The sequence below is a fragment of the Cervus elaphus genome, chromosome 29, assembly GCF_910594005.1.
Source record: "Cervus elaphus chromosome 29, mCerEla1.1, whole genome shotgun sequence".
NCBI lineage: Eukaryota > Metazoa > Chordata > Mammalia > Artiodactyla > Cervidae > Cervus > Cervus elaphus.
Window position 1 is genome coordinate 36,500,780 of NC_057843.1, and position 12,512 is coordinate 36,513,291.

General features: G+C 43.8%; 1 protein-coding gene across 3 annotated transcripts in view; it reads right to left on the reverse strand.

Moving 5' to 3' along the window:
• KDM4C (lysine demethylase 4C) overlaps positions 1–12,512 on the reverse strand; it is a 402,052-nt gene that overhangs the window by 13,167 nt on the left and 376,373 nt on the right. For all 3 annotated transcript variants that reach the window (XM_043891189.1, XM_043891188.1, XM_043891190.1), the window contains one exon: positions 262–381. In XM_043891189.1, coding sequence (XP_043747124.1) covers positions 262–381 — 120 coding nt within the window. The remainder of the gene's footprint in view (positions 1–261; positions 382–12,512) is intronic.

Below are 12,512 nucleotides of genomic sequence, written 5' to 3' on the forward strand. Positions count from 1 at the left end.
CGGTCATCTTTTTGACCTAACTATATTCCTGACTATTAATCCATTCATCAAATGTTATTAGTTTCCCAGTATTGAACTTTACTATTCCCAAAATAAAACTCTATTATCTGGGTCATCAGTCTTTGAAACTTTGCCTTTTTTATAAAACAGTAGGTGTTCTAAATTCATGTAGCTTCTTGACCCATAGCACACTAGATATACCATCTGCCCTCTGGCTTCTCTTGTCCATCTCAGCAAGCTCACACCCAGGGCAGCACTCACCTGGTACATGTGGGCAACATTTGATCCGAGATACTTGGCCCCGTAGAGTTTGCCATCAGGCCACTTGACTTGGACGACTTCTCCCTCGGCAGGAGGGCCCAGTTTCACACAGTCTCGGCTCTGCAGAGTAAACGGAGTCGGGCTTTTCAAGGCAAATGTCTAAGTGACTGCATTTAGAACTTAGCAAATGATGAACTCCTGACAATTAAAAGGAGTTATTGCCTCTGTGTTTTATGGATTATGATCTTGCATGGGTGTTCAGGGGAAGTTATGAGCCAAAGGAGTACTTAAAGATTCAGCCTAGATCATAAAGTTGCAAAGGAACCACCATAATCCAAGAAGGAAGAAACATCGGCATTTACATTTGCTATTTGACAGAGAATTGTTCAGAGGGTAAGTAAAATGTGCATAGAAACTGCTTTGGCTGAAAAATAGACTGGTTAATGATTTATAACACCTGACATTTATGCAGCGTCTTGCAGTCAACAAAATGCTTTAACACACATCTCATCTGATCCCCACAATCATTCCATGAAGTAGGCAGAGACTATGAATTGCCCCCATTTTACTGACAAGGAAACTGAGCCTCCGAGCAGGCTCTGGAGAAGTGAAGCTGTGTAAGAGACAAAGAACTGAGGACACTGGGGCCAGAAGAGAAGCAGACCATCATTGGAGCTGGTAGGTCTTGAAGAAGCAGCAAGGGAAAAGTGCTAGGAACATCCCCCAGTGTGTCCAGTGAGGCTGGGAGGGTGGTGTCCTGTTTAGCAGCCCTTCTCTGAAGAACCCTGGACCTTCCTCAACAGGCCTTCTTCTGCCTGCATCTCCCATTCACTGACTAGCCCCTCCTTTCATGGGTGATCACGGGGACAGCTGTGACCAGTCTTCTACTTTACTTCTTCCACTCTACTCCACCTCCTTAGGCAGCAACTCTTGAGTAAATTCACCAGTAGTTCATCCTGGAAAATTCCTTTTTTGTGGGGTACGGGGTTAGTTTACAGATATAGTTTGCAAACTTAAATTTGTAGGTATTGAGTATGACAATAAAATTTTAATACAAAGGAATCAAATACTTGACTAGTTTGATAAACTTTCTGCACATTTAACAATTCATGTTTTGCTAATCCTGGTATTTTACTGATGAGGCCAATCTCACTGACTGAAATGCACACTTGGCCAGTCAAGTTATAAATGCAGACTGGGCATGATCCTGTGGTTTAAATGAGAGGCACACACAGGAAATATTTAGTGGTTTATGATTAGAAACCCACCATATATTACTTTTCATTATTAACAGAAAGTTTGCTTCATAAAGGAGTGGTCCTTTTACTGGGCTTCCTTGGTGGTTCAGATGGCAAAGAATCTGCTTGCAAGGTGGGAGACCTGGGTTCCATCCCTGGGTTATTGCTGGATTCAAGAGTATACATGGCAAGTATGTATACTTTCTCACTGCAGACAGTGCTTCCACTTAAAGCTATAGGCAAACAAACAAAGAAGAGGCTCTGCAGAGTTGATAGTCTGCATCAAACTTAGTCAAATGAAAATAATTTTCTTATTGGCTTTCATAATATTTGACCTCAGGCAATGCAGAATTGAAAAGGTAAGATGAACTGTATTCTGTACAAGCCCCCAGGGTTATCATATCACTTTTCATTTCCCTTCCCTTCCCAAGATGCACCTCGTACTAAGAACATTGGAAGGTGTAGCTAGCTTCTAAATAGACACTGTCTGGTCTCTTGGGTTAGGAAGCTACATCAGCTCTGGGATAACTCTGAGCTAAAACCCAGATGCTTTGGTGATGAGGGCAGGGGGAAAACAAGAGTATGTTTCTTCCTTCATCTAAAGATTTTTTCCATGTGGAGAAGCACTACTGGGGGTAATAACTCCTGGCTTTTTTTTAATTCACTTTTAAAAACTTAATTCTTATTGGAGTATAGTTGATTTACAGTGTATTAGTTTCAGGTACACAGCAAAATGAATCAGTTTTATAATACACACACACACACACACACACACACACACATATACATATATCTACTCTTTTTAGATTCTTTTCCCATATAGGCCATAACAGAGTATTGAGTTCCTTGTACCATACAGTACATCCTTATTTGTCATTTATTTTATATACTGTAGTCTATATATGTCAATCCCAATATCCCAATTTATCCCTCCCCTGCCAAAGCGATCTACTGATTCAATGCAATCCCTATCAAATTACCAATGGCATTTTTCACAGAATTAGGACAGTTTTACAATTTGTATGGAAACACAGAAGACCCTGAATAGCCAAAGCACTCTTAAGGAAGAAAAGCAGAGCTGGAGGAATCTGGAGGCTGGTAACTTCTGGTTTGCCCCTCACTTTCTTTCTTTCTGCGGAGCTGCTCTGCTCCTTCCACAGAGGGAATGGGTGGTGTCCTGCACCACAGGTCACCAGAAGGCCTAATTCTCAGGTCCAGTATATCAGAAGAATCCTCCGCCCATAGATGTAAGCCACATTCTCCAGCATCTGCTTTATTACAAATAAAGGAGGTATTTCAAATTTTCAAACCCTGACCTCCTTCTCTAACTGCTTGCCCTCAGGCCTTTTCAATTGGCCCTTCTTCAACCCCAACAGAGGCAAGTCCAGGCCTCGATGGATATGAAGCCACAGTCCCACCTACTCACCCACCACAAGCCACCTCCAAGTGGGGAAGTTATGCCCTTAATTTTACAGATTTGACCTTCAACACAGGTTTACTAGCCTTTAGAATAACTACCCCAAACCAATCCTGAGCTGCAGTTCCTGGTACCGTATCACCAAGGTGTTGCCAATGGCCACAGAGATATGCCTGAGCAATGCATGAAGGATACTCAAGGCATTTATCATGAACACACAGCCTTGTTAGTAAACTAAATGTATGCAACCTTAGAGTGAGGAGCAATTCTTTTTTGAAAAGGTGTCCGAAACTAAATGTATGAGATACAGTTTGTTTCTTACTGTCGGCAGACACTTGACTCACAGCAAATCTTACTTTGGCACAGAGCACCTGACCTCAAAGAGCGCCTCCCAGCTCAGCGTCCACCTACCTGCTCTGTATCAGTCACAGTCACTTCACTCTCTCTCACGTCAGAATCTAGGGAAGACAATCTTGCTTGCTTTCTCAATTTCTTGCTTTCAGAACTCTTTTTCCTTTATTCATAGTGGAAGAATAAAGAAGAGTAACCAAGCAGATTGAACATAAGGCTGTTTTGAGAGTGTCCCTTCCCCCGTCACCACCAGGCGGCACTATTCTCAGTCATGATGTGCAGCTTCCCACCGTTTGCTAGGTCCTTTAGGTGGAATAGGATATACTTAGATCTGCATACAACTTCATTTAGTGAGTAGCATTATTTACACCCCAGCTACCTTCCAAATGGGCTTAAAGCAGCTCACAGTAAAACACAAAAGCGTTTATTTCTGTAACACCTAGTCTCCTCCATAGAGAAATGGGTCTCAAATCTTGAGTCTGCCAGAAACTTCCTATGACTACACGGTGTATATAAAGCATTTAAACAAGAATGGGATTAGGAGTATGTAGACTGATGAAAAGAAGTTAAAAAGTTTGATATTTATGCTTCCCTGACTCCTCCAGTGCAGAAACTGCTGGATGTTCCTTCAAACGGTCACAGTCACTAATCTGATATCTATTTACTGACCACCTGTGTGAGACACTGGAGGAGTCAATGGTGTCTAGCTCTTCAAGGTAGAGACAGACAGAGGGTGTCATGCCCATGCCTGGAGGCCTGTCACACTGCAAGGGCTGGAATCCATGTGGAGTGCCTGAGCTTCGGCCACCAGAACAGAATTTGTATTTGATTTATAGATTGGGTTTCTGAGTAAGACTTCATGCAGGAAAAAAAAAAAAAAAAAGTTAAAAATAAAAGGTCCCTGCTGTGCGTGAGGAATCAAACAAAGCAGAGCTTCTCCAAGTGTGGTCTGAACCACTAGGGACACACGTTACAATTGGAGGTTCCAGCTGCCACTGCCCACCACTCTACGTGACTTGGATGGTTTTTTAAGCATTACAGAATGGACCTCCTGATGCAGTCCTTGGTGTGCTGCTGGAACAAGTGAACACCTCTGCTGGAAAAGTATATGCATTAAAAACCTTGACTAACACATTTCTCCCACCTGCTGTCTAGACTCTCAGAAGTTTGCCTTCACCTGCCATAAACACCTGTTTACCCTTTGCTGTACTGCCTCCAGGGATGTGTGAACTCCCCTGAAATCTGCCAGTGCTCTGTCCACAGGGACACTGGTGTCTGGAACTGTCAGTCAGCCTGTAGCTAGAGTACTACACAAGTGAAGTGAAAATGAAAGACAGAAGTGGTCATCACACTCAAGAGTAGACTTTTGCCTATGATTAGAGGACTGAGATGAGCCACAATTCCAGTGACAGGACGGTGTCATATCACATTCTTGCCAAAGTCATGCCAAACCCCCGTACTTTCTCTACTAACAAAAGGGAAAAGCCCAACAGCCAGTCTGATTATCAGAATTCCAAAGTCACTGTGTTTTTGGAATGCCTACTAGGCCCTTTAAAAGGGACGTCTAGAGGCAGCAGCTGTCCTTGCATGCTGCCTACCTTACTCTCTCCCCCACTCCCCGCCTCTACTCTACTAAGTATAATCCACAGGGCAGGCGGCCCATCTACCAGTCTGATCACACCAGATGAAGACACGGTACATGAAACCCCAGTAATTAATCAGCATACAGTTTGGAACCTCAGACAATCCCCCATGCAGAAAATGCTTAAATGACCGAGAGTAAACTGATGCCAGCAGCTGCACTCATGGGTAATCACCAGCTCATCACTGGCCTTGGGCAGGGATTAACAAAATGATAGGCATGTGCTCATCAACCTGGCTATCTGTCATCGGTTTGGCTCCTCAGCCTCTGAAACCCCTTCTCCCTTTCGAAGTCTCAATGGAAGACAGAGCTCACGTGCCATTACAAATGCTGAAAGATGCCAGATATGCCCTGGCCCAGCGTCCCTGGCAGCAGGTACAGACAGGCTGGGCCAGGCCACTTTGGCTCCACCTGCCCAGGATGTAAAACCTGTGAACAGAGATGCAGAGAAACAGTGGAGGCGGATGCTCTCAAAGGTAGCAGCAGCTCGCCTGTGTTGATGGCAGAGCCCTGCTCCAGGGGCCCAGAAGGGGAGATGACCTGGTCCTATTCACCTCCCAGCTGAGCAGCCTCCCTTTCTCACCTGTTGTCTGACCTTGTTTTTCTGAATTCTTGGATATCCTGTGGGTGTCCTAATAACCTTCCACCAAGTTTCTGTAGTGCCTAAATCACTTACAGTAAGTTTTTTGTTTTTGGCTGCGCTGTGCAGTTTGCGGGATCTTAGTTCCGTGACCGGAGATTGAACCCAGGTCTGGCAATCAAAGTGAAGAAGCCTAACCACTGGACTACCAGGGAATCTCTGAGTTCCAGTTAGTTTTTGTTGCTTGCTGCTAATGACCTTGACAGATAAGTAATGGCAGGTTTGGGTGGTGGCAGTTCCCTCCTCACAACGTGGGGAAAGATCCTTTGATTTAACAGTGGAATATAAAAGTGGAAGTTTTCCCATACCACCTAATCCCCATTCAAAGGACCTGTGAGGAAAACCATCCCTCAAAGAGGAAGGGAACATGTTCATGGCGCCACCCACCTATTCACAAGACATGGTCCTAGATGATTCATGACTGCCCCCAAGTTGTATTTTCTTGGGCTCCAAAATCACTGTGGACAGTGACTGCAGCCATGAAATTAAAAGATGTTTGCTCCTTGGAAGAAAAGCTATGACAAGCCCAGACAGTGTATTAAAAAGCAGAGGCATAACTTTGCCAACAAAGGTCCATTTAGTCAAAGCTATGGCTTTTCCAGTAGTCGTGTATGGATGTGAGAGTTGGACCATAAAGAAGGCTGAGCGCTGAAGAATTGATGCTTTCTAACTGCGCTGCTGGAGAAAACTCTTGAGAGTCCGGTGGACTGCAAGGAGATCAAATCAGTCAATCCTAATGGAAATCAATTCTGAATATTCATTGGAAGGACTGATGCTGAAGCTCCAATACTTTGGCTACCTGATGCGAAGAGCTGACTCATTAGAAAAGACTGATTCAGAGGATGAGATGGTTGGATGGTATCATGGACTCAATGGACATGAGTTTGAGCAAACTTCAGGTAGATAGTGAAGGACAGAGAAGCCTGGCATACTGCAGTCCATGGGATTACAAAGAGTAGTACACAACTTAGCAACTAAACAACAATAACCAAGTTTCCAATGTATTCTGCAGTCTGAAGATGTGCTCTCTGCATTGGAAGCCCTTTAGAGGGGGTTCTCAAGGAGATGACTGCCAAAGGGACATACCATATTATGTGGATTAAATTTTGCACTGCTTGTTATATATAAATTGCAATAATTTACTAACAACTGTCACTCTAATAACAAAGGTAGAAAACATTTTAAAAGTATTTTTCTCTTTTTTTCCCCCACTGGAACAGTTTCAAGTAATTTATTTAGCTAGGCATAGACTTGACAAACATCAGTATGATTTTTGTAGTTTCCAAATAACTTTTGTTCTGAGCTTCTACTCTATATCCTTTGGGGAAATTATAGTTTTTTATTTTAAAGATAGAAAAACAAACTTAACCCATATTTTCATCACCTACATATAAATCCTGTTACAATGTTGATTCTTCTCTATGCTTCCATGCATTTAAAAAAAAAAAAAATTTGGACCTGCTCTACAGATCAGATGTCTTCCCTCATAGCCACAGCCATTCCTCTCTTTGATGTGACAGCACAGCTGCCCTCTCCCTAAAGAAGCAGGCCTGGCTGCAGCTGTGAAGACCTCACAGTGCAGTTCCCACTGTGGTCCTCACGCATCCACAGCACTTGAGGGGGAAGGGTCTTTCTACCATAGGGAAACAGACAAAACATCAAACTTGCCGCTTTAACCATTTTCAAGTATACATTCTAGTGGCCTTAAGTATATTCATAATATTGTACAATCATCACCACCCTCCTTCCCAGATTTTCATCATCCCAAACTGAAACTCCGTATCCACTAAACAGTAACTCTCCACCTCCTGCAGATGAACCTAGAGCCTATTATATAGAATGAAGTAAGTCAGAAAGAGAAAAACAAATATACATTAACGCATATTTATGGAATCAAGAGAGATGGTACTGATGAATCTATTCAGAGAGCAGCAGCAGAGACGCAGACCTAGAGAACAGGCTCGTGGCAAAGGGTGGGGAAGAGGAGGGAGAGGGTGAGATGAATGGAGAGAGTAGCACGGAAGCATATACGCTACCACATGTAAACAGACAGCCAATGGAAATTTGCTCTTTGACTCAGGGAGCTCAAACTGAGGCGATGTAACAACCTAGAGGGATGAGGTGGGGAAGGGACATATGTACAGCGATGGTTAATTCATGTTGATGTATGACAGAAATCAAACCAATGTTGTAAAGCAGTCATCAATCAATTACAAATAAATAAATATTAAAAAAAAAAAGCTCTCCATTTCCAGTCCTCCAGTCCCTGGTAACCACCATTGGAAAGCTTTTCTGATTTGGAACCAGTCTGTTGTTCCATGTCCAGTTCTCACTGTTGCTTCTTGACCTGCATACAGATTTCTCAGGAGGCTGGCATATTGAATGCAGCACTTTCACAGCATCATCTTTTAGGATCTGAAATAGAATCTGGCTATTTGTAAGCACCTCGCAAGTGAAATCACATATTCTCCCTTTTACATACTTGGATGATTTGTACCTTGCTATTGATCACCTATAATTAAGAGGATCTTCTTCGTTATTAATTATCCTTTAAAAACTCCATTTTACTGAATATATGCAACATTTATGGATATGCCACAATTAAGCACTCTCCTATTGTGAGATATATAGGTCATTCCATTTTTCTCATACCATCTATAATACTATTGTATATTTTTCTCCATAAATCTTTGTCCAAATTACTGATTGTTTTCTCATAATAGACTTGTAGAACCAGAATTACTTGGTGAAAAGGTATATAAACTATAAATTCATCTGCTTTGAAAAATTCACCATCAGACTTACTTCTCTAGTGCAGTAAGACTATTTTTAGCCACTCGACAAAACTCTGCTTCAGTCAGTCCAAGGTGGAGTCCTGGCTAAATGACCTCCCAATCTCTCCTCTCAGCCACACTGAGAACCAACGCTCAAGAAGATTCTCTCCCAGCACAGCCCATACATCCTGTGCATAAAGGAAGAAGTGATTCCATGCTGGTTCCTTTGACTATACCCCTTTCACAGTGGCAGCCTTCCAACAGACCTCTTCTCTATGCTCTGGACTAGCTGTGAAACACTTCAGCCTGTGGGGCAATGAATTCAAGCCAACCTACTTCCATACTGACACTCATCATTCTGGGAAAATTCCATGTCTGATGCCCAGTTTTCCTGTGTAAGAGATTTTTAAGTCTTTTATAAGGGACATACACAGACACATGTACACATACCCTTTCTGTATACTGATACTCTGGTTATCTCTTGGAGTGGTGCCTCCTTATTCCCTCAAACAGCCAAATTCCTTTCCAGCAGCCACATTTCTCCACTGCCCTGACAACCACACCCATCTTCTAAAAGACAGCATCTGCTTCCCTGGTAGCTCAGACGGTACAGTGTCTGCCTACAATGCAGGAGACCAGGGTTTGATCCCTGGGTTGGGAAGATCCCCTGGAGAAGGAAATGACAACCCACTCCAGTATTCTTGCCTGGAAAATCCCATGGACTGAGGATCCTGGTAGGCTACAGTCCATGGGGTCGCTAAGAGTCGGACACGACTGAGCGACTTCACTTCTTTACAGAAAGAACAGTACTGACACTTATTTGGTAAACTTCTGGGGGCCAATTAGTTGGTTAGTACACACTTCCTCTTTTGCTATAAGCCAAGAGTGAAAACAATTCCTGGTAAAAGTTTTGAGGCCCCAGAGATGGAGGAGATTTTATTCTTCTGAAAGTTACTATAGCATTAAGCCTCAGAAGGTACAGTGCTAAAAGAAGTCACATTTTTGTTATTAGAACTAGGTGAGATGCTGGCATGAAAAAGCTTCTAAAATCATAGAAAATACAAAGCTAAGCAATTTCTTTTGGAATTATCTTTCTGGCTCTTTTGTAGGGAGGAAGCATAAGAAAAGTCAGTAACTAGAATCAGGAGTGACATTGGGGAGCTGACCTGACTGCAAAGGCGTATGAGAAGGACACGGGGAGCAGCCAGAACATGTGGGGCTAAGCAAGGCAGCTCTGAAGTGCTGGCCAGGGGTTCTCTGTATCTCTGGAACTGGAGAGTATGAATGGAACCGAAAGGGTCATTTATTCTCTTCTCCCTGCCTTGGGGAGAGGCCTCTCCTCCCTCCCTTCCTGCCTCTTCTCCCTCTCTGGCATACACTATGTCTCCTGGTGCCTGGCACCAACTCGGCGTTGGAAGGCAGAGACAAAAAAAGTCCTCTCAGAGTGCTTTCTTTCAAAGAATTCAGAATCCAGATGGGGACTCAAATATATGCATGAATACCTACAATATGATGTACTGTATGTAATCACAGGTGAATGGCAGAGAAGTGGGGCCTCTGTGTTCGTGACTCAGGCTCCCACGACATCAACTGTGTCAAGGCCCTTCTCCTCATGATTAACCCAATTCTTCAGGCCTACCCCTCAGTGGTGTATCCCCAGCCACATAAGTGAATGAGTCAGAGTCCCCCTTCAGGACTCTCCTGCACTCATCTGGCTTGGTTCATGTGAATGTTGTAAGCTGAGCAGAGAGCAGTGATGTAGCCCTTAGAGGCAGACCCCAGACGGAGCTGGCATTTTTTGTGTGTGTGTGAGGATCACTGCTGGGGGCTGTGGTGTAGCAGCTTGATTTTATCAGGGATCCACAGCTGGTCAGGCTATCACACTGACTGTTGAGAGGTGCATGTGGCCAGGTCAAAAGCACAGAGCTGTGGGCTGACCCTTTCTCTACCCTTCAGGAGTGTTCTGGAATAATCCCACCAATGATCCCTGGGCTGACTCCCCATCAAACCAGGAGTCAATGCAGGGAATCCTTCCAGTTCAACTCCTAAAAGCCCCATATATATAAACTACTTGAAAATGGGGTCAGTATGTTGAAATCTTTCTGATACTTCTTCTGCAATCCTCCTTTTATTAAGGTATGGAAGATATTACTGGAAATGTTGTGCTTAGGGACTCTCTTGACCAATGAATTGACTAAAAACTACTAGCCTTCACCACCAATAATAATAACTGCCACCATAATCATAAACACTACCTGAGTGTTTAAGTGCTGGCGCGTGCGTGCATGTTCAGTCACTCCGTTGTGTCTGACTCTTCGCGACCCCATGCACTGCAGCCCTCCAGGCTCTTCTGTCCAGGTAGTTTTTCAGGCAAGAATAGTGAGTGGGTTGCCATTTCCTAATCGAGATTATGTGCTGGACACCATGCTGCTTCATATAATATGTTTCAAAGATTACAACCTGTGCATTTATTATTATCTCCATTTTATGGATAAGGTAGCTGGTGTCAACTTCCTTGCCCTGGATTGAATGGGTGGTTGCGGAGCAGAGATGAACACTAGGTCTGTCTGCTACATATCCAGCTCTTCCTGCCTTGAAGACTCAGCCAACACCTAAGCCCACCCCTGGGCTGGCTGCACCCTCCTGCTGTGCTCCCTGCAGACACTAATGCAGAAGCACCCCAGAACTTAACTCCTCATACTCAAAAAAGGTGGGCAATTCCCATCTCTAGGGGACAGGCCTTTCACCCTTTTTATATTAAAATAGTTGTGGGCAGAGGCTAAATACATGAAGGGAACAAAATATTTTATCATGTCAATAAAAATTACATTGCAAACCCAAGAAATGGAGGGCTTGAGGTCAATTTCTCTGAATTGCTGTTGTTCAGTGTCTAAGTCATATCCGACTCTTTGTGACCCCCATGGGCTGTAGCCCACCAGGCTCCACTGTCCGTGAGGTTCTCCTAGGCAAGAATACCAGAGTGGGTTGCTATTCCCTTCTCCAGGGGATCTTCCTGACCCAGGGGTCGAACCCAAGTCTCCTGCATCCCACAGGCAGATACTTTACCACTGAGCCACCTGAGAAGCCCCGAATTTCTCTGTAGTGGTTTCTAAAAATAAATGTCAGCTCCAAAAGCTGAAAACAGAAGGATGAAAGGAAGGCCAAAGGTAAGCATTGTGGGGAGAGAGGGCTGTCCTGTGCTCACATCTCATGCTGGGGGCTCTGCTCACCCACGCCGGCCTCTGCCCACTTCCCGCTGCCCCGCAGGCTGTGCTATTCCCCAGAACACCCGCCTAGGCCCACGACTGGCAGTCTTGCGGTCATGCTGCCCGGTGTCAAAGAAGAGCTGCTACTGTGCATGACCAACTGTATGTCCTGGCTTCCTCAGCAATAAAATGGAGATAATAATACAACCTTGCAGAGCTGATGGGCAAATGAGAGCTAATAAATATTTAAAATGAGAGAAAAACAAAGCACAGTGGCTGGCAGCTGGTGAGTCAGAAGTGATCTGTCACTGGATTTACTTCATATCAACAGGGAGCATGGAGTATGCTAGGGAGAGGACAAAAAGCCTTGGGAGAAGGTGATTCTCGGCATTTGAAATCGTGAAAAAGGATGCACTGAGAAGCCAAGAGCCTGCTATCAAAGATGATTAGACAATGTGAGCCTCGTTGAAATCCAAAACACCCAGTAGAGGAGGGAAGCAGGTGTCATCTCCCAGACAGGCAAAGAAAGAAGCACAGTGTCTTGCCCCCGCTCACACAGCTAGTAAGTAGACAAGTGGGGCGACCTTGCACTCAACACGTAATTTTCAAGCATCTCTTATGTTCTAGAAATAGTGGAATTGGTAGTGAGAAAAACAGTTGTTGTTTTTTCCTTAAACCTCAAGCAACTCTTTAGTGGAAAATGCAGGCGTTAAACTAAAATAGTAATAATAAAGGTAAGTGTAAGAATATCATAGAACTCACAGGGTAAAGCAGAAGCATTTAACTGAGGGATTATTGCCATATTACATGGTTATTATATCCCAGAGAGCCTCAAGATGCCCCAAGAGACAGGAGAACCAAGATGAAGTTTTGACACAAGATTCTGAAAGAATCCAGATAGGAAAATCAGGAAACACAAATCATGATATAAAGTTTCTCAGAAGGGTTCAGATCTTCTTAAAGAAATAACTTTTTTTCTGATT